The sequence below is a fragment of the Pristiophorus japonicus genome, chromosome 21, assembly GCF_044704955.1.
Source record: "Pristiophorus japonicus isolate sPriJap1 chromosome 21, sPriJap1.hap1, whole genome shotgun sequence".
Taxonomy (NCBI): Eukaryota; Metazoa; Chordata; class Chondrichthyes; family Pristiophoridae; genus Pristiophorus; species Pristiophorus japonicus.
In genome coordinates, this window is record NC_091997.1 from 36,421,833 (window position 1) to 36,448,431 (window position 26,599).

General features: G+C 54.4%; 1 protein-coding gene across 2 annotated transcripts in view; it reads left to right on the forward strand.

Moving 5' to 3' along the window:
• The window catches only part of LOC139233943 (growth factor receptor-bound protein 7-like), a 228,609-nt gene that overhangs the window by 152,815 nt on the left and 49,195 nt on the right, over positions 1-26,599 (forward strand). For both annotated transcript variants that reach the window (XM_070864627.1, XM_070864628.1), the window contains exons 5-9: positions 7,112-7,268; positions 10,357-10,478; positions 12,035-12,109; positions 14,565-14,702; positions 26,333-26,440. In XM_070864627.1, the coding sequence (XP_070720728.1) occupies positions 7,112-7,268; positions 10,357-10,478; positions 12,035-12,109; positions 14,565-14,702; positions 26,333-26,440 (600 nt within the window). The remainder of the gene's footprint in view (positions 1-7,111; positions 7,269-10,356; positions 10,479-12,034; positions 12,110-14,564; positions 14,703-26,332; positions 26,441-26,599) is intronic.

A 26,599-nucleotide genomic window follows, 5' to 3' on the forward strand; every position in this document is an offset into this window, starting at 1 on the left:
TAACGGGGCACTAACAGGGCGGTAACGGGGCAGTAACAGGGCGGTAACAGGGCGGTAACGGGGCACTAACGGGGCGGTAATGGGGCACTAACAGGGGTGGTAATGGGACGGTAACGGGGCACTAACGGGGTGGTAATGGGGCGGTAACGGGACGGTAACAGGGCACTAACGGAGCAGTAACAGGGCGGAAACGGGGTGGTAATGGGGCACTAACGGGGCGGTAACGGGGCACTAATGGGGCGGTAACAGGGCGGAAACGGGGCGGTAACGGGGCACTAACAGGGCCGTAACAGGGCGGAAACGGGGCACCAACGGGGCGGTAACGGGGCACTAACGGGGTGGTAACGGGGCACTAACGGGGCGGTAACGGGGCAGAAACAGGGCACCAACGGGGCGGTAACGGGGCACTAACGGGGCACTAACGGGGCGGTAACGGAGCGGTCATGGGGCAGTAACGGGACACTAACGGGACACTAACGGGGCGGTAACGGGGTGGTCACAGGGCGGTAACGGAGCAGTCACGGGCACTAACGGGACGGTAATGGGGCACTAACAGGGCTGTAACGGGGCACTAACAGGGCGGTAACAGGGCGGTAACTGGGCACTAACAGGGCGGTAACAGGGCGGTAACGGGGCACTAACGGGGCGGTAACGGGGCAGTAACGGGGCGGTAACGGGGCACTAACGGGGCGGTAACGGGGCAGTAACAGGGCAGTAACAGGGTGGTAACGGGGCGGTAACAGGGCACTAACGGGGCGGTAACAGGGCGGTAACGGGGCACTAACGGGGCGGTAACGGGGCACTAACAGGGCGGTAATGGGGCGGTAACGGGGCATTAACGGGGTGATAATGGGGCGGTAACGGGGCACTAACGGAGCGGTAACAGGGCAGAAACGGGGCGGTAACGGGGCACTAACGGGGCGGTAATGGGGCACTAATGGGGCAGTAACAGCGCGGAAACGGGGTGGTAACAGGGCACTAACGGGGCGGTAACGGGGCAGAAACAGGGCACCAACGGGTTAGTAATGGGGCACTAATGGGGTGGTGATGGGGCGGTCACGGGGCGGTAACGGAGCGGTCACGGGGCGGTAACGGAGCGGGAACGGGGCGGTCACGCGGCAGTAACGGGGCGGTAACGGGGCACTAACGGGGCGGTAACGGGGCGGTAACGGGGCACTAACGGGGCGGTAACGGGACACTAACGGGGCGGTAATGGGACGGTAACGGGGCACTAACGGAGCAGTAACAGGGTGGAAACGTAGCGGTAACGGGGCACTAACGGAGTGGTAATGGGGCGGTAACAGGGCGGAAACAGGGCACTAACGGGGCGGTAACGGGGCGGAAACGGGGCACCAACGGGGTAGTAACGGGGCGGTCACGGGGCGGTAACGGAGCGGTAACAGGGCAGTAACGGGGCGGTAACGGGGCGGTAATGGGGCACTAACGGGGCGGTAACGGGGCACTAACGGGGTGGTAACAGGGCGGTAACGGGGCATTAACGGGGCGGTAACGGGGCGGTAACGGGGCACTAACGGGGCGGTAATGGGGCGGTAACAGGGCGGTAACGGGACGGTAACGGGGCGGTAACAGGGCGGTAACTGGGCACTAATGGGGCGGTAACAGGGCGGTAACAGGGCACTAACGGGGCGGTAACGGGGCGGTAACGGGGCACTAACGGGGTGGTAATGGGGCGGTAACGGGGCACTAACGGGGTGGCAATGGGGCGGTAACGGGGCACTAACGGGGCGGTAATGGGGCACTAATGGGGCGGTAACAGGGCTGAAAGGGGGCAGTAACGGGGCACTAACGGTGCGGTAACAGAGCAGAAACGGGGCAGTAACGGGGTGGTAACGGGGCACTAACGGGGCGGTAACCAGGCGGAAACAGGGCGGAAACGGGGCACCAACAGGGCGGTAACGGGGCACTAACGGAGCGGTAACAGGGCGGTAACGGAGCGGTAACGGGGCGGTAACGGGGCACTAACGGGGCGGTCACGGGGCGGTAATGGAGCGGTCACGGGGCAGTAACGGGGCACTAACGGGGCGGTAACGGGGCGGTAACGGGGTGGTAACAGGGCGGTAACGGGGCGGTCACAGGGCGGTAACGGAGCGGTAACGGAGCGGTCACGGGGCAGTAACGGGGCGGTAACGGGGTGGAAACAGAGCGGTAACGGGGCGGTAACAGGGCGGTAACTGGGCACTATCGGGGCGGTAATGGGGCACTAACGGGGCGGTAACGGGGCGGAAACAGAGCGGTAACGGGGCGGTAACAGGGCGGTAACTGGGCACTATCGGGGCGGTAACAGGGCGGTAACGGGGCACTAACTGGGCGGTAACAGGGCGGTAACTGGGCACTATTGGGGCGGTAACAGGGCGGTAACGGGGCACTAACTGGGCGGTAACAGGGCGGTAACTGGGCGGTAAGAGGGCGGTAACGGGGTTACCGACCGGGCGCGGCGAGACCAGCGATGGCCCCAAACTCCCCTGGCGAGTTTGCGCCGGCATTAACACTTACCGTCTTGATCTCTGCGCCCCGGTGATTGTGACGTCGTCCGGTGCACAGCACCCCGTTACCGCCCCAGATGTGATATTCGCTCCTGGCCCCTGCAGTATCGCCGGGCAGTGTCACCTCGGCCGGCCGCGCAGCGAGCGATATTTAAAGGCAGTGGCGGTCAGGTCAGGCACGATTTAATTCTCTCCCCTGCCTCCTGGTTTGTTTTGCCCCCACGATTGCTCAGCCCTGCTCTCTCTCAGTGCGCGTGGGGCCGCTGTGCACGTATTGCAGGTCTGGCCCTACAGCGAGAGCAGGAGGATTCATTCAGCCCACCATTGGCCTTCCCGTTAACGTCGCTCAGCGCCCTGCCGACACCGCCCCTCTCGGTCCCTCTCGCGCTCTGTGGCAAGTGGCAGCGCTTGATTTAACACTCCACTTCCCTCTTGCAGCGCTGAAGTGGACGTTCCCAACAGAATCGAATGTTTACTGCCCGGCGATACCCTTGCGCTCTCACAACAGTTACCGCCTGAATCGGGCCGCTGGGTTTCTAGCCCGAGGTGCAGGACATTGTCCTGGGGATGTCACTGCCGAGGCTGGCATTTATTGCCCATCCCCAGTTGCCCCGAGAGCGTGGTGTTGAACCTTCCCCTGGAGCTGTTGCAGCCCGTGTGGTGAAGGAGCTCTCGCGATGGTTAAAGGCGCGAGGGAGCCGTGCTGTCCCTGAGAATTCCTGCTGCTCCAGGGACCTACCGAACAGGGGCCGCCGGTTTCAGGGGGTCACGGGCCTTATCGAGAGACCAGGACCGAGAGGGTATACCGGTCAGGAAAGATTGAACAGGCCCGGGCGCTTTTCTTTAGAAAAGCGAGGGCTGAGGGGTGACCTGAAGGAGGTCTGTAAGATTATGAAGGGTTCAATAGGGTAACCGTACAAAGGATTTTTCTACTTGTGAGCGAGAACAGAACTAGGGGCCAGAAATATTGGACAGTCACTAATAAATCTAATGGGGAATTCAGGAGAAACTTCTTCACCCAGAGTGGTGAGAATGTGTAAGATTGCCTGCCTTGCCTCCGTCTAACAGTATGGAGAGTTTGGAGCTGTAGTGGAACAGACAACACGAGACAAAAGACTTCAGGGTAACTGTTTTTACTGAAATCGATCTATGATTACAAGCCAGTCCATGCGTGCTAATGCCAGTGAGTGGCCACTTCAGTGACTTGCTGCAGCAGTTCCAAGCGTTTTTCTAACTGTCCTTTATACCCAGATTTGTCAGGCCTCCCAATGCAGATGTCTCAGACCACGCGGGCTATTGTTCAATCAGCAGATTAAAGGCTTGTTTTGTGGAATATTCGAGGTTCTGCACATTGTCTCAATCGTGGATTTGTGAACCGCCGCAGCTCTGTCTTTACAGCGTTTGCCCAGCAACGCGGCTTGGTTGCCTCTCAAAGCATGCTGGTACATCACATTCAGTCACGTTACAATGAACAGCGTATCACTTACATGTGTGGAACTCGCTGCCACAGGGAGGGGTTGTGGTGAATCGCAGAGATGCATTTAAGGGGAAGTTGGATAAACACACGAGGGAGAAAGGAATAGAGGGATATGGTGAAGGGGGAAATGAAGAGGGGTGGGAGGCTGGTGTGGAGCATAAATACTGGCACAGACCCATTAGGAAAATTGATGGGACTGAAGTCCGATAAATCCCCGGGGCCTGATAGTCTGCATCCCAGAGTACTTAAGGAAGTGGCCCTAGAAATAGTGGATACATTGGTGATCATTTTCCAACATTCTCTCGACTCTGGATCAATTCCTATGGATTGGAGGATAGCTAATGTAACACCACTTTTTAAAAAAGGAGGGAGAGAGAAAATGGGGAATTATAGACTAGTTAGCCTGACATCAGTGGTGGGGAAAATGTTGGAATCAATTAATAAAGATGAAATAGCAGCGTGTTTGGAAAGCAGTGACAGGATTGGTCTAAGTCAGCATGGATTTATGAAAGGGAAATCATGCTTGACAAATCTTCTAGAATTTTTTGAGGAGGTAACTAGTAGAGTGGACAAGGGAGAACCAGTGGATGTGGTGTATTTAGACTTTCAAAAGGCTTTTGACAAGGTCCCACACAAGAGATTAGTGTGCAAAATTAAAGCACATGGTATTGGGGGTAATGGACTGATGTGGATAGAGAACTGGTTGGCAGACAGGAAGCAAAGAGTAGGAATAAACGGGTCCTTTTCAGAATTGCAGGCAGTGACTACTGGGGTACCGCAAGGTTCAGTGCTGGGACCCCAGCTATTTACAATATACATTAATGATTTAGACGAAGGAATTGAATGTAATATCTCCAAGTTTGCAGATGACACTAAGCTGGGTGGCAGTGTGAACTGTGAGGAGGATGCTAAGAGGCTGCAGGGTGACTTGGACAGGTTAGGTGAGTGGGCAAATGCATGGCAGATGCCGTATAATGTGGATAAATGCGAGGTTATCCACTTTGGTGGCAAAAACAGGAAGACAGAATATTATCTGAACGGTGACAGATTAGGAAAAGGGGAGGTGTCATGGTACATCAGTCATTGAAAGTTGGCATGCAAGTACAGCAGGCGGTGAAGAAGGCAAATGGCATGTTGGCCTTCATAGCGAGAGGATTTGAGTATAGGAGCAGGGAGTTCTTACTGCAGTTGTACAGGGCGTTGGTGAGGCCACACCTTGAATATTGTGTACAGGTTTGGTCTCTTAATCTGAGGAAGGACATTCTTGCTATTGAGGGAGTGCTGCGAAGGTTCACCAGACTGATTCCAGGGATGGTGGGACTGACATATGAAGAAAGATTGGATCGACTAGGCTTATATTCAATGGAATTTAGAAGGATGAGAGGAGAACTCATTGAAACATATAAGATTCCGACGGGACTGGACAGGTTAGATGCAGGAAGAATGTTCCTGATGTTGGGGAAGTCCAGAACCAGGGGTCACAGTCTAAGGATAAGGGGCAAGCTATTTAGGACTGAGATGAGGAGAAACTTCTTCAATCAGAGAGTTGTTAACCTGTGGAATTCTCTACCACAGAAAGTTGTTGAGGCCAGTTCGTTAGATATATTCAAAGGGGAGTTAGATGTGGCCCTTATGGCTAAAGGGTTCAAGGGGAATGGAGAGAAAGCAGGAAAGGGTACTGAGGTGAATGATTAGCCATGATCTTATTGAATGGTGGTGCAAGCTCGAAGAGCCGAATGGCCTACTCCTGCACCTATTTTTTATGTTTCGATGTTTCTGTGCCTGTGCTGTACACACGCTGTAATGAATTTCCATGATGAGCAGCGACTGTGGATGGGGGGCATGTACCCTCAGGGAGCACTGAGTGGGGTAACCCAGGGGACACTGGGGGGGGGGGTAACCCAGGGGGCACGGGGGGGTAACCCAGGGGACACTAGAGGGGGTAACCCAGGGGGCACTGGGGGGGTGGGTAATTCAGGGGACACTGGGGGGGTTCAACTCAGGGGACACTTGGGTGGGGTAACCCAGGGGGCACTGGGGGGGGGTGGGTAACCCAGGGGGCAGTGGGGAGGTAACCCAGGGGGCACTGGGGGGGTGGGTAATTCAGGGGGCACTGGGGGGGTGCAACTCAGGGGACACTTGGGTGGGGTAACCCAGGGGGCACTGGGGGGGGGGGTGGGTAACCCAGGGGGCAGTGGGGGGGTGTGTAACCCAGGGGGCACTGGGAGGGAAACCCAGGGTGTACTGGGGAGGTAACCCAGGGGGCATGGGGGGTAACGCAGGGGGCACTGTGGGGGGTAACCCAGGGGGCATGGGGGTAACTCAGGGGGCACTGGGGGGGGCAACTCATAGGGCACTGGGGTGGGGGTGGGGGGGGGGGGGGGTAACCCAAGCTGTACGATAGCGGCAGTGTGACGCTGCCTGCTCTGTGATCGACACTTGGGCCTGAGCCATTATCTGCACAGAAACACAATATGGCGCTTGTACACGCGTCAGCTCTGTGCAAACTCATCTGTCAGCGTCCGCTCCACTGTCACAAAGGCCTGATTATGGTCTGTGTGTCTGATAACCATCGGCACGGCTCGTGTCTTTCACCTGCCCAAGGTACGCCTCGATGTCTGGTCGGCCCAGCAACAGTGAGGCTGTGGATTGTGAGTGTGGGTGCGCCACAGATCGCTTTAACAATTAAACATTGTCTGCACTTGCACAGAGCGCTGGGGTCACCAAATAAATAAACCCCCCGCCTGGAACCCCAGGACAATGACCCTGGGCTGGGAACGGGTCCAGTGACACACGGACAGCTCGCCCACTGCCTCAGTCACACCCCGGGTCCGCGCGGGGTAACACGGAGACAGTTGTAATGCAGACTATCTCCTGGCAACGGCCGACAGCAGCGGGTTGGCGCGAGAGTGTTGGAAGCGGCTCTGTGGGAGCCTGGCCAGTAATTAGCGTTACAGTTAGTGCTGGCGGGACAGAGGGCGGGCGGGAGTTTGCTCCACGATTGCACCCCGCAGGCTGGTCCTGAACCCAGGCTCAGCCCCGCGCCAACTCAGCCGATGGCACCTTAGGGCGGTCAGATCCCAGCGTTCATTCGCTCGCTCCTTCGATTCTCTCTCTCTGTTTTACGCAGGTTATTACCATCTACAGTGAGGATGGGATGAAGAGGTCACTTGAGGTCACGGCCGCAGTGAAAGCTCGAGACATTTGCCACCTGCTGGTGGAGAGGAATCGCTGCGTGGATGAGGAGAGCTGGACCCTCGTGGAGACACACCTCAACTCTGCACTGGGTAACCGCGGCAACTGGGCGTCCCTCACCCCTCACCCCCAACCCTTCACCCCAACCCTCACCCCTCACCCCAACCCTCACCCCAAACCTCACCCCTCACCCCAAACCTCACCCGTCACCCCATCCCTCACCCCAACCCTCACCCCTCACCCCTCACCCCTCACCCCAAACCTCAACCCAAACCTCACCCCTCACCCCCAACCCTTCACCCCAACCCTCACCCCTCACCCCAACCCTCACCCCAAACCTCACCCCTCACCCCAAACCTCACCCCTCACCCCAACCCTCACCCCTCACCCCAACCCTCACCCCTCAACCCAACCCTCACCCCTCACCCTCACCCCTCACCCCAAACCTCACCCCTCACCCCAAACCTCACCCCTCACCCCAAACCTCACCCCTCACCCCAACCCTCACCCCTCACCCCAACCCTCACCCCAACCCTCACCCCTCACCCCAAACCTCACCCCTCACCCCAAACCTCACCCCTGACCCCAACCCTCACCCCAAACCTCACCATTCACCCCAAACCTCACCCGTCACCCCATCCCTCACCCCAACCCTCACCCCTCACCCCAAACCTCACCCCAAACCTCACCCCTCACCCCCCAACCCTTCACCCCAACCCTCACCCCTCACCCCAACCCTCACCCCAAACTTCACCCCTCACCCCAAACCTCACCCCTCACCCCAAACCTCACCCGTCACCACATCCCTCACCCCAACCCTCACCCCTCACCCCAAACCTCACCCCTTACCCCAACCCTCACCCCAACCCTCAACCCTCACCCCAACCCTACCCCAACCATCACCCCAACCCTCACCCCTCACCCCAAACCTCACCCCTCACCCCAAACCTCACCCGTCACCCCATCCCTCACCCCATCCCTCACCCCATCCCTCACCCCAACCCTCACCCCATCCCTCACCCCATCCCTCACCCCATCCCTCACCCCATCCCTCACCCCAACCCTACCCCAACCCTCACCCCAACGATCACCCCAACCCTCACCCCTCACCCCAAACCTCACCCCTCACCCCAAACCTCACCCGTCACCCCATCCCTCACCCCATCCCTCACCCCATCCCTCACCCCAACCCTCACCCCAACCCTCACCCCATCCCTCACCCCAACCCTACCCCAACCATCACCCCAACCCTCACCCCTCACCCCTCACCCCAACCCTCAACCCTCACCCCATCCCTCACCCCATCCCTCACCCCAACCCTCACCCCAACCCTACCCCAACCCTCACCCCAACCATCACCCCAACCCTCACCCCTCACCCCAACCCTCACCCCAACCCTCAACCCTCACCCCAACCCTCACCCCATCCCTCACCCCAACCCTCACCCCAACCCTACCCCAACCCTCACCCCAACCCTCACCCCTCACCCCTCACCCCAACCCTCACCCCAACCCTCAACCCTCACCCCAACCCTCACCCCATCCCTCACCCCAACCCTCACCCCAACCCTCACCCCAACCCTCACCCCTCACCCCAACCCTCACCCCAACCCTCAACCCTCACCCCATCCCTCACCCCAACCCTCACCCCAACCCTCAACCCTCACCCCATCCCTCACCCCATCCCTCACCCCAACCCTCACCCCCAACCCCTCACCCCTCACCCCAAACCCTTACCCCCAACCCCTCACCCCAACCTCACCCCTCACCCCAACCCTCACCCCATCCCTCACCCCAACCCTCATCCCTCACCCCAACCCTCACCCCTCACCCCTCATCCCCAACCCCTCACCCCAACCCTCACTCTCACCCCAACCCTCACCCCTCACCCCAATCCTCACCCCTCACCCCAACCCTCACCCCATTCCTCACCCCAACCCTCACCCTAACCCTCACCTCTCACCCCAACCGTCATCCCAACCCTCACCCCTCACCCCAACCCCTCACCCCAACCCTCACCCCTAACCCCTCACCCCCAATCCTTCACCCCAATCCCTCACCCCAATCCTCACCCCAACCCTCACCCACAATCCCTCACCCCAAGCCTCACCTCTAACCTCTCACCCCTCACCCCCAATCCTTCACCCACAACCCCTCACCCTAACCCTCACCCCAACTCCTCACCCTAACCCCTCACCCCAACCCCTCACCCCATCCCTCACCCCAATCCTCAACCCCTCCCTTCAACCCCTCCCCCCACCTCCTCTCCTGAACAAAGCCGGGAGAGGGGCTTTATATTCCACATGCTCCCATTGCACTGCATTAGGAATAAAGGCACAGCGGTAATGCCCCCCGTGACTGAATAGCCTGACCTAACTCACCATTTGTCTCACATGTTAGGGCAGTCAGCACCCAGAAACCCATGGCCAGTCTGAGTCTTTGCCTTCAGGGAGTGAGGGTGTCAGTATTGGCACTGCCCCAATCTCGCCCCATACCCCGGGGGGGGCGGCACATGTCCTGTGGTATCGGACATTTCCTCAGGGTTGTGGGGTCAGCCACAGCCCCCAGCTGTGAATAAGACCAGTTGCTCAGTAGCCCCAGTACTGAGAATATGGACAATAGAACATTAGGCCATTCGGCCCCTCGAGCCTGCTCCGCTCAGTAAGATCACTGCTGACCTTCGACCTCAACTCCACTTTCCCGCCCGATCCCCATATCCCTCGATTCTCCTAGAGTCCAAACATCTATCGATCTCAGCCTTGAATATACTCAATGACTGAGCCTCCACAGCCCTCTGGGGCAGAGAATTCCAAAGATTCACCACCCTCTGAGTGAAGAAATTCCTCCTCATCTCAGTCCTAAATGGTCGACCCCTTATCCTGAGGCTGTGACCCCTGGTTCTAGACTCCCCAGCCCGGGGGAAACAACTGCTCAGCATCTACCCTGTCAATCCCCCTCAGAATCTTATGTTTCAATGAGATCACCTCTCATTCTTCTAAACTCCAGAGAGTATAGGCCCAATCTGCTCAACCTCTCCTCATAGGGCAACCCTCATACTCACGGTGGGGGGGAGGGGAGGGGTGTTGGATTTATTTGCGAGGGTGTCTGATGGTGACTAACCCCCCACCGCTTTCCATCGGTGATTAACACACACAACCCGCTTCTCCCTCTGCCTGTCCAGAGAGATGTTTGGAGGATCACGAGTTCCTGTTGGAGGTCCAGGCCACCTGGGCAATGGACGGCGGGAGCAGATTCATCTTCAGGAAACACTACGCCAAATACGAATTCTTCCGCAATCCTGAGGTAAGATCCTTTTTCATTCGTTCCTGGGATGTGGACGTCGCTGGCAAGGCCGGCATTTATTGCCCATCCCTAATTGCCCCTTGAGAAGGTGGTGGTGAGCCGCCTTCTTGAACCGTTGCAGTCCGTGTGGTGAAGGTGCTCCCACAGTGCTGTTAGGGAGGGAGTTCCAGGATTGTGACCCAGCAACGATGAAGGGACGGCCGATATATTTCCAAGTCAGGATGGTGTGTGACTTAGAGGGGAACGTGGAGGTGGTGGTGTTCCCATGCGCCTGCTGCCCTTGTCCTTCTAAGTGGTAGAGGTCGCGGGTTTGGGAGGTGCTGCCGAAGAAGCCTTGGCGAGTTGCTGCAGTGCATCTTGTAGATGGTACACACTGCAGCCAGGGGGCGCCGGTGGTGGAGGGAGTGAATGTTGAAGGTGGGGGATGGGGTGCCAATCAAGCGGGCTGCTTTGTCCTGGATGGTGTCGAGCTTCTTGAGTGTTGTTGGAGCTGCACTCATCCAGGCAAGTGGAGAGTATTCCATCACACTCCTGACTTGTGCCTTGTAGATGGTGGAAAGGCTTTGGGGAGTCAGGAGGTGAGACACTCACCGCAGAAGACCCAGCCTCTGACCCACTCTTGTGGCCACAGATCGGTCTGAAAGTCACTGTGAATGGGTTTGTTTTAACTTTGATTCTCTAAACGAGATGTCACGGTTTGTTGGTAGAGCTACTAGACCACACTAATACAATAAGCTGGGTAGAATTTTCCCAAAGACTGAGTGGGAATGTCGGACATTTCAGGCGTTGACAAGCGTATCATAATTAGATTTATTGCAGCAAAATACCGAAACCTCATCATTGGACCCAGAATACCCCGGCCAGGAGGGCCTTTCACCGATTGGACAGCTTAGTTTGATGTTGTGGCCCCAATCGCAACGGCTAGAAGATTTGATAGAACCATAGAATCTTCCAGCACAGAAGGAGGCCATTCAGTCCGTCATCCCGTGCTGGATTGGTGCAAGTTGGCACCGAGTTTGAAAAGCGATGCGGCGACAGAGTGATGTGAAACGGGAGGCTTGTGTCCAGCTCGGACGCTGGCACAGGGATGTTGGGCCGAATGGCCTGTCTGCAAATTCGGTCATTCTATAATGGCTGTTCCCAGTTGTGAGAAACTGACAGTGTATCCTGTGTGTGGTAGAGACGGGGTCCCCTAGGAGGGTCCAGTAGAGACGATGACCCTCGGAGGGTCAGGTAGAGACGATGACCCTCGGAGGGTCCGGTAGAGACGATGACCCTCGGAGGGTCCGGTAGAGACGGAGTCCCTCGGAGGGTCCGGCTGTGGGGGCAGCTCAGGCGACAGAAGGAAGTGAATTACTGAGAACAATAAGCAGCAAGTTAAAACGTCCTGATCCTTTCCCCTGACAGTCAGCAACCGGCTGAGATTACACAGAGACTGCGTTGACTCAAAGTCCGCTGTTTGACAGATGCAATGGCACAGGGCAGGGAATTGTGAAAATCACTGCGTAAAGGGCTTGGCGACAGGGATTTAATATCACATTTCTCTTTCTCAACAGCCATTCTTCCCCATGCAGTTGGTAGCAGGAAGTCTGGATGCGAATGCAGGAGTTCCACACACACAGCTCATACAGGTGAGACATACACACACTCACACACACACACACACACACACACACACTCACTCACTCACTCACTCACTCACTCACTCACTCACTCACTCACACTCACTCACTCGCACACTCACACTCACGCACACACACACACTCACTCACTCACTCACACACACACTCGCACTCACTCACTCACTCATACACTCACACTCACACACACACACTCACTCACACACTCACACACACACACACACACACACTCACACTCACTCATACTCACACACTCACACTCACACTCACACACACACTCGCTCACTCACTCATACACTCACACTCACACACACACACTCACTCACACACTCACTCACTCACTCACTCATACACTCACACACCCACTCACACTCACTCACTCACTCACTCATACACTCACACACACGCACTCACTCACACACTCACACACACACACTCACTCACACACACTCACTCACTCACACTCACACTCACACACACACACTCACACACTCACTCATACACTCACACACACACTCACACACTCACACACACTCACTCAGTCACTCACTCAGTCACTCACACATACACTCACACACTCACACACTCACACACACACACACTCACACACACACACACACACTCACTCACTCATACACTCACATTCACACACTCACTCACACACTCACACACACTTGTTCACTCACTGATACAATCACACACACACACTCACACACACTCACTCACTCACTGATGCAATCACACATACACTCACTCACTCACTCACTGATACAATCACACATTCACATTCACACACTCACACACACACTCACACTCACACACACACACACTCACTCACTCACTCACTCACTCACTCACTGATACAATCACACACTCACATTCTCACATTCACACACTCACACACACACTCACACACTCACACTCACACACTCACTCACGCACTCATACACTCACACACTCACACACACACTCACGCAGAGGTTGGTGCTGGGAGTTGGGTGTCCCGGGGAACGGGGGCAGTGGGGGGGGGGGGGGGGACCAGTGATTTTTCTAATTGACAGCAATGCCCTGGATTCAGCGGTTGAAATTGCAGATGAACCCAAACTAGGAAAGGCAGTGGAATGGTGGGCGAAAGGTGTGAATTGTACAAGATATGTAATTGGCAGTGGCAATGACAGATGAAATGTAATGTAGAGAGTGTAATGCGCTGCAGATAGGGAAGGGAATGAGCTTAATGGAGGGGGCTGGAGTCCCGAGGATGAGACTGAAAGAGACCCAGGAGACTCGACAGCCAATCAATGAGGAGCAGCTACCAACAATTGCAAAGGATGTTCAACCACACGGACAATACCACAGGGAACGCGTCAGAGGAGACCGCGATCAAACTGTGCAGGGCTCCGCTCAGACCCACCTTGAGCCCTGTGTCCGGCTCTGGTCAGACCCTGACCCCGTGTCTGGCTCCGGTCACTGCGACCCCCTCTGACCCCGTGTCCGCTCCGGTCACTGTGACCCCCTCTGACCCCATGTCTGGCTCTGGTCAAACCCTGACCCTGTGTCTGGCTCCGGTCACTGTGACCCCCTCTGACCCCGTGTCTGGCTCTGGTCAGACCTTGACCCCGTGTCTGCTCCGGTCACTGTGACCCCCTCTGACCCCATGCCCGGCTCTGGTCAGATCCTGACCCCATGTCTGCTCCGGTCACTGTGAACCCCTCTGACCCCGTGTCTGGCTCCGGTCACTGTGACCCCCTCTGACCCCGTGCCCGGCTCTGGTCAGATCCTGACCCCGTGTCTGCTCCGGTCACTGTGACCCCCTCTGACCCCGTGTCTGGCTCCGGTCACTGTGACCCCCTCTGACCCCGTGTCCGGCTCTGGTCAGACTCTGACCCCGTGTCTGGCTCCGGTCACTGTGACCCCCTCTGACCCTGTGTCTGGGTCCAGTCAGACCCACGCTGGTGAGGGGCAGTGAGCAGCCTGGTGGCTGAGTTATGGGGAGAGACTGGAGGCAGTTGGGATTTTCAGCCTGGAGAGCGATGTGTGAGAGGTGAGCTCATCGAGGGTTGTCAGATAGTTAAGGAAATAGAAAAAGCAAGCCCAGAATATTACTTTAAATTAAACTAGTAGGACAAGGAGACACGGGGTTGTAGCCTGTAAAGATAATTTCAGGCAGATATCAAAGAATGATCAACGTGTGAATAAGCTGGCAGCGGGAGAGGGGAGGCAGGAACAATGGGTGCGGCAGCGGGGGAGAGGTGATGGGCGTCTCTTTGGTAGATGGGCCGAATGGTGGGCGGCGAAGAGCTGTGGGTCACAAGGACAAAGTCATTCTGGATGTAGAGAGTGACGCAGTATGATCTGAGGGACCTGGACTGACTTGTTGACATATTTGAAGGGTGAGGACCTTCCTCTGTTTATCAGACAGTTAAAGAAAACTATTTCTTTCTTTAAGAATTTCCTGAATGTGAGGAACTGTCCCGAGATACAGGGGTTCCTCCACATTAACGATAACGGGAAGAGAACCTGGAGACGATTGTATTTCTTCCTGAGGAGGTCTGGCTTCTATTACTCCACCAAAGGAACATCCAAGGTGAGTGAGATTCCTGGCACGCCAAAGTGCTGCTGAAGAAGCCTTGGCGAGTTGCTGCAGTGCATCTTGTAGATGGTGCACACTGCAGTCACGGTGCGCTGGTGGTGGAGGGAGTGAATGTTGAAGGTGGTGGATGGGGAACCGATCAAGCGGCTGCTTTGTCCTGGATGGTGTCGAGCTTCTCGAGTGTTGTTTGAGCTGCCCTCATCCAGGCAAGTGGAGAGTGTTCCATCACACTCCTGACTTGTGCCTTGTAGATGATGGAAAGGCTTTGGGGAGTCAGGAGATGAGACACTCACTGTAGAATACCCAGCCTCTGACCTGCTCTTGTGGCCTCAGTATTTATGAATCGATGCCGCTATTTTACATGGAATGGAAGTATGATGAATGAGTTTGCTGTTACCTGGATCCGATTTATCCCCTTATTTGATTCTGGGCACTGGCCACAATCTCACTGAGCAGCTGATCGCACATGTTAATTATGTGGAAAGGGAAGAGACTAGAGCTGTTTCATGAGCCCAGAATCTGCCAACTTTGATCATGAAATGAGGGTTAATGACAGGGCTGAGACACGAAAGCAGCTTTCAAACACGTGTAAGGAACTAAAGGCTGAGCATTCCTTTGTGTGAGCTGCTGCAGACACCGACAGACTTGATGACGAACTCACCCCACTTAAGTGGAAAGGACAAAAAATGCATTGAAGAATTGAGCTGCGAGATTTACTGGAGAGTCAGGTTTTGGAAGATTGCTAAACCAGTTTGTGGATTAAAGGATTATCGAATTGTTGCTTTCTGCAGTCACCGCACAGGAGTGACTCTGACTCGCTGCCTGTTCCCAGCTCACAATGCCACAATTCACATATCGAATCAGTGCATTCTGCTTTGATTGACAATAATCTCCCTCCAGCATATCACAGGGATCAGAGACTGATGCTGCACAGGAGGAGGCTGTTAAGTATCGAATAACTCCACGAGGCTAAGTACGGTGAGCTAGATCAGGCATGACCTTACTCCATTTTATTTATTCTCAAAGTGAAGATTCAACATGGCTGCCAACATTATATACACGGCTTGCACGTGACTGCCAGTGACCATTAGTACTCCGACAGTCGCGCCCTCCGGTGGCAGGTAAAACCCAGTTAACATACATAACATCATTCCCCCCAAAGTCCTTGGTACAAGTTGTATTTACAAGTTGAGATGGTCCGGGGCCTTCCGCTCCCTGGTTGATCTTCTCTGTTCGAACCCAAGCTTGGGTGAGTTAGTGGGACCATTGCTGCATCGCGGAGCAGTCAGTCTGACAGGACTGTCGGGGATAGAAACATAGAAACATAGAAAATAGGTGCAGGAGTAGGCCATTCAGCCCTTCGAGCCTGCACCACCATTCAACAAGATCATGTCTGATCACCCACCCCAGCACCTCCCCCCCACGCCCCCTCCACACCCCCCCCCCCCCGACTCCCTCAGCCGCAAGGACCACATCCAACTCCCTCCCGAACACATCCAATGAACTGGCATCAACAACTCTCGTCTTCGTGAATGACACAAGAGTCAACTGATGGTTGGATGTGTGTAGATTAGTCGATGATGATGTCATCTTCAATTTGTTCTGGGTTCTGGTTTGTCTGAGAATCGCAGTTTGGTTTGGTCGATGTGCCTCTTGCACGTTTGGCCATTTAACAGTTTGTCTACAAACATCCTGTTCCCCTCCTTGGCCAAAACCTTGCCAGCAGCCCACTTTGGACCATGACCATAATTCAGGACAAACACGGTCATGAACAGCAATGTCACGTGATACGGCTGCGCGATCGTGGTACCATTGCTGCCGTTGCCTTCTGGTTTTGACGTGATCATTGAGATCCGGGTGTACAAGGGATAGCCTGGCTTTGAGGCTTCTCCTCATTAACAGCTCAGCAGGAGGGACCCCGGTGAGCATGTGGGGTCTCGTCCGGTAACTGAGCAGAATGTGGGTCAAGCGGGTCTGTAGGGAGCCGTGAGTCACGCGTTTTAGGCTCTGCTTAATGGTTTGGACAGCCCGCTCCGCTTGACCGTTAGACGCGGGTCTGAAAGGGGCAGACCTGACATGCTTGATGCCATTACGGGTCATAAACTCGTGGAACTCCGAACTGGTGAAACACGGTCCGTTGTCGCTGACAAGGACGTTGGGCAGGCCATGGGTGGCGAACATGGCCCGGAGGCTTTCAATAGTGGCTGTGGACGTGCTGGATGACACGATTACGCATTCAATCCATTTGGAGTAAGCGTCCACTACCACTAAAAACATTTTGTCGAGAAAGGGGCCGGCAAAGTCTATATGGATCCTTGACCGCGGTTTGGAGGACCATGACCACAGACTCAGCGGAGCCTCCACAGGTGCGTTACTCAGTTGCATGCAAGTGTTGCACTGATGCACGCATGACTCCAAGTCCGAGTCAATGCCGGGCCACCAATTGTGAGACCTGGCAATGGCCTGGGTGGGAACTGTGTAAATCTCACACAAAAGTTTCCTTGCCTTTTTTTGGCATAACAACACGATTACCCCATAACAGACAATCAGACTGAATAGACAATTCACCTTTGCGGCGGCTATAAGGCTTAATTTCATCCTGCATTTCCCTGGGAATGGCAGACCAATTTCCATTTAGGACACACCTTTTTACACTTGACAGTACAGGATCCTGGCTGGTCCAGGTCCTAATTTGACGAGCAGTAACGGGTGACCCCTCGCTCTCGAAGGCATCCATAACCAGCGGCAAGTCTGCGGACTGCGGCATTTCCACCCCAGTTGTGGGCTATGGTAGCCGGCTAAGCGCATCAGCACAGTTTTCAGTGCCTGCTCTGTGGCAGATGACATAATCATAAGCGGATAATGTCAGTGCCCATCTTTGGATGCGGGACGAGGCATTGGTGTTTATACCTTTGCTCTCAGAAAACAATGAAATGAGCGGCTTGTGTTCTGTTTCAAGCTCAAACCAAAGTCCAACAGGTATTGGTGCATTTTCCTAACCCCATATACGCATGCTAAAGCCTCTTTCTCTACCATGCTATAGGCTCTTTCAGCCTTAAACAGACTTCTGGACACGTATGAAACTGGTTGGAGTTTGCCTGATACATTGGCTTGCTGGAGCACACAACCGACCCCATATGATGAGGCGTCGCAGGCCAGCACTAACCACTTACATGGGTCATAGTGTACCAGTAATTTATTGGAACATAGCAGATTCCTGGCCTTCTCAAAGGCTCTGCCTTGAGATTTGCCCCAGTCATTACCCTTTCTCAGCAACATGTGCAAAGGCTCTAGCAATGTGCTCAAGCCAGGTAGAAAGTTACCGAAATAGTTGAGAAGACCCACGAACGAATACAGCTCCGTCACACTCTAGGGTCTGGGTGCATTCTTGATGGCCTCTGTCTTAGAGTCCGTAGGCCTGATGCCATCTGCTGCAATCTTTCTCCCCAGGAATTCAACTTCTGGTGCCATGAAAATGTACTTGGAGCGTTTTAGCCTGAGTCCCACTCTGTCCAGACGACGTGCAGGTGTTCGGTGGCGTCGCGACCGGTGATCAGGATGTCATCTTGGAACACGATGGTTCTCAGGACGGATTTCAACAAACTCTCCATGTTTCTCTGAAATATGGCTGCCACCGAGCGAATTCGGAAAGGGCCTCTGTGGTATATAAACAGTCCTTTGTGCGTGTTGATGCACGTCAGTTTGTTCGAAGATTCGACCAGCTCCTGTGTCATGTAAGCGGAGGTCAGGTCCAATTTGTTGAACGACTTCCCCCCCCCCCCCCCCCCCCCCGCTAGCGTTGCAAACAGGTCGTCAGCCTTGGGTAATGGGTACTGATCCTGTATTGAGACTCGGTTGATCGTTACCTGACTGTGCAGATCCTGACCGTACCATCACTTTTCAACACCTGGACAATTGGACTGGCCCATTCGCTGAACTCGACGGTGATATGATTCCTTCCCGTTGAAGTCTGCCCAGTTCGATCTCGACCTTCTCCCTCATCATGTACGGAACCGCCCGAGCCTTGTGATGGCCGCTTTTGCATCCGGGCCGAGGTGGATCTGCACCTTGGCTCCCGTGAAGTTGCCGATGCCTGGTTCGAACAACAAGGGAAACTTGCTCAGCACTTGAGCACACAAAGCGTCATTCACTGATGGTAAAGCTTTAATATCATTCCAGTTCCATTTTTTTCAAGCCAACTCCTGCCGAACAGCGTTGGGCCATTGCCTGGAATGATCCACAACGATAAATCATGCACAGCTCCATCGTACGATACCTTTACTGCCACGCTGCCAATGACTGGTATGAGCTCTTTGCTGTAGGTACGCAGCTTCATATTGATTGGGCTCAGTTTGGGTCTTTTTGCCTTAGTGTCCCACAACTTTTCGAAAGTCCTCTGGCTCATTATTGACTGAATCAGACCCATGTCCAATTCCATGGATACTGGAACCCCATTTAATTTAACCTCCAGCATTATCGCAGGACTTTTGGTAAAAGAATGTACCCCATACACTTCTTCGTCCTGTACCTCGGGTTGAGTTGCCTGTGCCGCTTGATCCACACTGGATCGATCATCCTCAGCCACGTGGTGTGTCGCAGCACGCTTGCTCGGTTGCGGACACATTCGCTGAAGGTGCTCCATTGTTGTACAGCCTTTGCGCATGTATTGCTTGAATCGACATTGATAGGCCCGATGATAGCCCCTGCAAGCCAACAAGGCGAGATTTGATTCACCCCCGATGGCGGACTTTGAGCAGTTACAGGTCGTACAAACGCGGAGGAGTAGGCCTTGCCATGTACAGCTCTGCCTGCCGATGATATTTTATGCACAGTACTTGCCGGTGAGTTTTGATGCTGGGAAGATATCTGTTTCGAGTTTTCGTCCGTGGACATGCATGCCTGGGCGATCGTGATGGCCCTGCTCAGGTCTAGAGATTCAGCAGCCAGCAGCTTTCGAAGGATGACCTCGTGTTCAATGCCAAGCAAGAAAAAGTCCCGCAGCATTTCCTCCAATGCAGCTCCGAAATTGCACGGCCCAGAGAGATGTCTCAGGTCAGCGACAAATTCCACCACTTCCTGGCCCTCGGAGTGATTGTGCTTATAGAAATGATACCTCTCCATGATAATGCTTTTCTTCGGTTTAAAGTGGTTCCGAACCAGCGTACACAATTCATCATAAGTCTTGTCCATTGGTCAAGTTGGTGAGAGTAGATTCTTGATAAGGCCATAAATATTTGACCCACAAATGGTGAGGAGAACCGCCCTGCGCTTAATTGCGTTATCAGTTCCTTCCAATCTGTTGGCTACGAAGTACTGGTCGAGGCGATCAGTGAAATCCTCCCAGTCTTCTCCTTCCACGAATCTCTCCAAAATTCCAACAGACATGGTTGCTTGAAAGTTCGGCAATTGTTAAGTATCGAATAACTCCACGAGGCTAAGTACGGTGAGCTAGCTCAGGCATGACCTTACTCCAGTTTATTTATTCTCAAAATGAGGATTCAACATAGCTGCCAACATTATATACTCAGCTTGCACGTGTCTGCCAGTGACCATTAGGACTCCGACAGTCGCGCCCCCCGGTGGCAGGTAAAACCGAGGCCAGCTCTGTGAGAGAGCGATCCAATCAGTCCCACTCCCCCTGCCCTATCCCCACAGCCTGCTCATTGTTCTCTTTGCAAGTATTTATCCAATTCCCGTTTGAAAGTTACGACTGAATCTGCTCCTACCGCCCTTTCAGGCAGCGCGTTCCCGATCACAACTCGCTGTGTTTCCTCGTGTCGCCTCTGGTTCTTTTGCTGATCACCTTCAGTCTGTGTCTGGTTGCCGACCCTCCTGCCATTGGAAACAGTGTCTACTTATTTACTCGATCAAAACCCCTCATGATTATGAACACCTTGATCCAATCTGCTCCCAACCTTCTCTGCTCTAAGGAGAACAGCCCAGCTTCTCCAGTCTCGCCACGTCACTGAAGTCCCTCATCCTCAGGACCATTCTGGTCAATCCCCTCTGCACCCTGTCCAAGGCCTTCACATCCTTCCTAAAGTGCGCTGCCTAGAATTGGACACAATACTCCAGCTGGGATGTAACCAGGTTTTTTTTAAAGGTTTAGCATAACTTCCTGGCTGTTATACTCCATGGGGCCGAGTTTGGTCACCGCCCATTACTCAGCGGCCCCTGGGCGGCACCAAACGCTTTGCCACCCAGGGGCCGCCGGGTCCCATCGGGAGCCACTTTCCACTCTGTTATGTGAGCGGCAGCAGCAGACGGGAGTGAGCGGGCGGGAGTGAGCGGGAGCGGGAGTGAGCAGGAGTAAGCGGGAGTGGGCGGGAATGGGCGGGAGTGGGCAGGAGCGGGAGTGAACAGGAGTAAGCGGGAGTGGGCGGGAGCGGGCGGGAGTGAGTGAGAGTGAACGGGAGCGGGAGTGAGCAGGAGTAAGCGGGAGTGGGCGGGAGCGGGAGTGAGTGGGTGTGAGCGGGATTGAGCTGGCGGGAGTCAGCGGGAGCGGGAGTGAGTGGGAGTGAGCGGGAGTGAGTGGACGGGAGTGAGCGGGAGCGGGAGCGGGTGGGAGCGGGAGGGAGCAGGAGTGAGTGGGCGGGAGTGAGCGGGAGCGGGCGGGAGCGGGAGGGAGCGGGAGTGAGTGGACGGGAGTGAGCGGGAGCGGGAGTGAGTGGACGGGAGTGAGCGGGAGCGGGAGTGAGTGGACGGGAGCAGGAGTGAGCGGGATTGAGCAGGCGACTTCAGCAGTGTACGGCAGTTGGAGGCCTCTCCACTCGGGGATTTTCGGAGAACTTCCAATGCGTATGTGCGAGACTTCGCCATTTTTTTTTTGTTGTTGTTTTTGTCTTCTGACGTGTCGTCATTTTGGGGCCGTTTGAGGCTGATTGCTGTACTGCGCAAGCGCATAAAGGCATATCACTTTATTGCACCTGTGAGTGTGAGAGGGGAGAGGAGAGAGGGTTGGAGGTTGGAGAGGACAGAGTTGGAGGTTGGAGAGGACAGAGTTAGACGCATAGTTCAAGCCTTTGACCCCACACCCTCAAGGTAGACAGATCTGGAGGAGCACGAGATGCCAGCCCCTTCAGCCGTGCCCCCTGCCTTCTCACCAAGACGCACATGTCTGCAGACATCCCGCTGCCCTCCTGCACAGCCTCGTCAACCAGAGGCAGTGAGGGGCAGGGGAGCGGGAGGCCCTGGTGTAGGCGGGAAGAGGAACTTGGGCATCGCTTCGACGGGGGGGGGGGAAGAGAGGTGGTGCTGGCTAGAGGGGTGGGTGTCGGGGTTGTAAATGTTTGTACATGTAATAATGTTATGTAACCTTTGTTATTGTGCACTTGTAAATACACTCACATTGTTGACCCTCTCTTGGTGAGTGCCTGATTTTTAACGTTATGGTGCTTTGTGAGAAACACACATCTGTCCCTCAGGTCTTACATAGAAACATAGAAAATATGTGCAGGAGTAGGCCATTCGGCCCTTCGAACCTGCACCACCATTCAATATGATCATGGCTGATCATTCCCTCAGTACCCCTTTCCCGCTTTCTCTCCATACCCCTTGATCCCTTTAGCCGTAAGGGCCATATCTAACTCCCTTTTGAATATATCCAATGAACTGGCATCAACAACTCTCTGCGGTAGGGAATTCCACAGGTTAACAACTCTCTGAGTGAAAAAGTTTCTCCTCATCTCAGTCCTAAATGGCTTACCCCTTATCCTTAGACTGTGTCCCCTGGTTCTGGACTTCCCCAACATCAAGAACATTCATCCTGCATCTAGTCCCGTCAGAATTTTATATGTTTCTATGAGATCTCCTCTCATTCTTCTAAACTCCAGTGAATACAGGCCCAGTCGATCCAATCTCTCCTCATATGTCAGTCCTGCCATCCCGGGAATCAGTCTGGTGAACCTTCGCTGCACTCCCTCAATAGCAAGAACGTCCTTCCTCAGATTAGGAGACCAAAACTGAACACAATATTCCAGGTGAGGCCTCACCAAGGCCCTGTACAACTGCAGTAAGACCTCCCTGCTCCCATACTCAAATCCCCTCGCTATGAAGGCCAACATGCCATTTGCCTTCTTCACCGCCTGCTGTACCTGCATGCCAACTTTCAATGACTGATGTACCATGACACCCAGGTCTCGTTGCACCTCCCCTTTTCCTAATCTGCCGCCATTCAGATAATATTCTGCCTTTGTGTTTTTGCCCCTAAAGTGGATAACCTCACATTTATCCACTTATACTGCATCTGCCATGCATTTGCCCACTCACCTAACCTGTCCAAGTCACCCTCCAGCCTCTTAGCATCCTCCTCACAGCTCACACCGCCACCCAGCTTAGTGTCATCTTCAAACTTGGAAATATTACACTCAATTCCTTCATCATTGATCATTGATGTATATTGTAAATAGCTGGGGTCCCAGCACTGAACCCTGCGGCACCTCACTAGTCACTGCCTGCCATTCTGAAAAGGACCCGTTTATTCCCACTCTTTGCTTCCTGTCTGCCAACCAGTTCTCTATCCACATCAGTGCATTACCCCCAATACCATGTGCTTTAATTTTGCACACTAATCTCTTGTGTGCATGCTAATTTTGCACACTAATATCTTCCCATCCACATCTGACTGCACTGTATAATGGGTCTGGTCATCAGGCCATTGCAACACGCTTTATGTGCTGTGAGGGTTTTTCAATGTGTCAGATTAATTACATCTCTCAGAGTAGACTTATGTCCGTCACCACATCAAGGCACACTGGGTACAGGTCTTTTGTGATGAATCAGAACTGAAGTAGTTTCCTTGCAATACAAAGAGAGACACATTAACAAGGCGGTAGTGACAGTCTAGTCGTTGAAACCTCAATGGTCAGCCACTGAATCACCATGCACTTGTCTCTTGCAGTGTTCTATTGACCGTAGTCCTTCCTCAGTTTGCTCTGTAATCGCGCTGCCCCTACAGTTGAATAACTGTAACTTTATACCCTTTTCTTCCCAGACAAATGTTGTCAGAGTCTGCAGCTGTCTCAGGCTTACAATAGATCATTCTAACCCTAATATATGAACATAAGAACATAAGAATTAGGAACAGGAGTAGGCCATCTAGCCCCTCGAGCCTGCTCCGCCATTCAATAAGATCATGGCTAACCATCTCACCCGCTATGTGATATGTAGTGCTTCCCTGAGAACTTCCTGAAGGACTGTCACAGAATTAATTAATCAGCCTGGATGGACGAAATGTGACTTTTCACTTATTCATAATTATTTTGCCTTTGCCACTAGGCTTCTCAATGAAGGTCTTTCAGCAAGGTCAAAGAGAAAAGTTTCCATCAGCCCCAGACACATTTCAGTCGCTTTTATCAAACCTGATTAAACCTGACCATCAGCAATAAAGTCACGCAACATCCACCTAACTTTTCCCAGCAGTTGCACTCCTGACGGTCCAGCGCTGCACCATAGCCGCCGCGATGTGCAGTGCTGTGGCACTCGGAGCCCTTCTCCCTGCCGCCCGACTCACGGACAGCTCACACCCACTTTTTGCCAGCAGTCCTTCTGGCGGGCGGCAGGTCGATCTGAGGCCAGCGTCCCTGACCAAACTGACCGATTGGCAGCATCCGGCTCGGGAGGGCAGCATGACGTCCCGCCGGCAGATCCCTCCGCGACCAATCTCCCGCCGGGAAGATCCTTCCACGACCAATCTCCCACCGGGAGGATCCCTCCGCGACCAATCTCCCGCCGGGCAGATCCCTCCACGACCAATCTCCCACCGGGAGGATCCCTCCGCGACCAATCTCCCACCGGGAGGATCCCTCCGCGACCAATCTCCCGCCGGAGGATCCCTCCGCGACCAATCTCCCGCCGGGAGGATCCCTCCGCGACCAATCTCCCGCCGGGCAGATCCCTCCACGACCAATCTCCCGCCGGGAGGATCCCTCCGCGACCAATCTCCCACCGGGAGGATCCCTCCACGACCAATCTCCCGCCGGGCAGATCCCTCCACGACCAATCTCCCACCGGGAGGATCCCTCCGCGACCAATCTCCCACCGGGAGGATCCCTCCGCGACCAATCTCCCGCCGGGCAGATCCCTCCGCGACCAATCTCCTGCCAGGCGGATCCCTCCGCGACCAATCTCCCGTCAGGCAGATCCCTCCGCGACCAATCTCCCGCCGGGCGGAACCTGGACGGCAGATGCCGGTTCTGGAGGAATCGCCCAGAAAACATACATTTCTAGCGGATCCTCGGAGGCTGCGGGCACAACCTGCACCAAATTTGGCCCCTTACTCTTTTGCTTTTGTACTCTGTGTCTCTATTTACAAAGCCCAGGATCCCGGATGCTTTAACCGCTTTCTCAACCTGCCCTGCCACCTTCAGTGATTTGTGCACACATACCCCCAGGTCTCTCTGTTCATGCACCCCCTTTAGGATTGTACCCTTTAGTTTATATTGCCCCTCCTCGTTCTTCTGACCAAAATGTATCACTTCTCACTTTTCAGCAATAAATTACATCTGCCATGTGTCCGCCCATCCCACCAGCCTGACTATGTCCCCTTGAAGTCTGTCACTGTCCTTCATCGTCATAGACCGTCCCTCGGAGTCGAGGATGACTTGCTTCCACACTAGAAGTGAGTTCTCAGGTGACTGAAGGGTGCAATGTGGGACCGACAGTCTCTGTCACAGGTGGGGCAGTCGATGGTTGGAGGAACGGGTGGGTGGGGGGCCTGGGTTGCCGAGCGCTCCTTCCGCTGTCGACGCTTGGCTTCAGCGTGCTCCTGGTGAAGAGACTCGAGGTGTTCAGCGCCTTCCCGGATGCTTTTCCTCCACTTTAAGCGGTTTTGGGCCAGGGATTTCCAGGTGTCAGTGGGATGTTACATTTTTTCAAGGAGGCTTTGAGGGTGTCCTTGAAGCATTTCCTCTGCCCACCTGGGGCTCGCTTGCCGTGTCGGAGCTCTGAGTAGAGCGCTTGTTTTGGGAGTCTCGTGTCGGGTATGCGGACGATGTGGCCCGTCCAGCGGAACTGATTGAGCGTGGTCAGTGCTTCGATGCTGGGGATGTCGGCCTGAGAGAGAACACTGACGTTGGTGCAGCTATCCTGCCAATGGATTTGCAGGATCTTGTGGAGACAGCGCTGGTGGTACTTCTCCAGTGCTTTGAGGTACCTGCTGTACATAGTCCATGTCTCTGAAGCATATAGGAGGGCGGGTATCACCACTGCTCTGTAGACCATGAGCTTGGTGCCAGGTTTGAGGTCCTGGTCTTCAAACACTCAATTCTTCAGGCGACTGAAGGCTGCGCTTGTACACTGGAGGCGGTGTTGGACCTCGTCGTCGATGTCTGCCCTTGTTGACAGTAAGCTCCCGAGGTATGGAAAGTGGTCCACGTTGTCCAAGGCCGCGCGTGGATTTTGCTAACTGGGGGGCTGTGCTGTGTGGTGGGGGCAGGTTGGTAGAGGGCCTTTGTCTTACGGATGTTTAGTGTAAGGCCCGTGCTCACGTACGCCTCGGTGAAGATGAAGATCTCTATCCACCTCATTATTCACTACAGCTCAGAGTTTCTTATCATCTGCAAATTTTGAAATTACACCCCATACACCCAGGTCCAGAGCATTTATAGATTTGTTTTTCTCAACAGGAGCCGCGACACCTGCAGTATTTTGCGGATGTGAATGAGACTAACATTTACACAGTGACAAGCAGAAAGATGTACAACGCACCAACAGACTTTGGCTTCTGTATAAAGGTAGATGTGTGTGTGTTACAGGCTGTGGCCATCGGGCGGCAGCGTTCACTGCAAATCACCTTTATTTTGAGTTTCAGGGACTCTGTGAACTTTAATACTCTCTGGGCTACTCTGGGTCTGAAAAGTGCCAGTGATTAGTTCCTAATATCCCGTCCAATC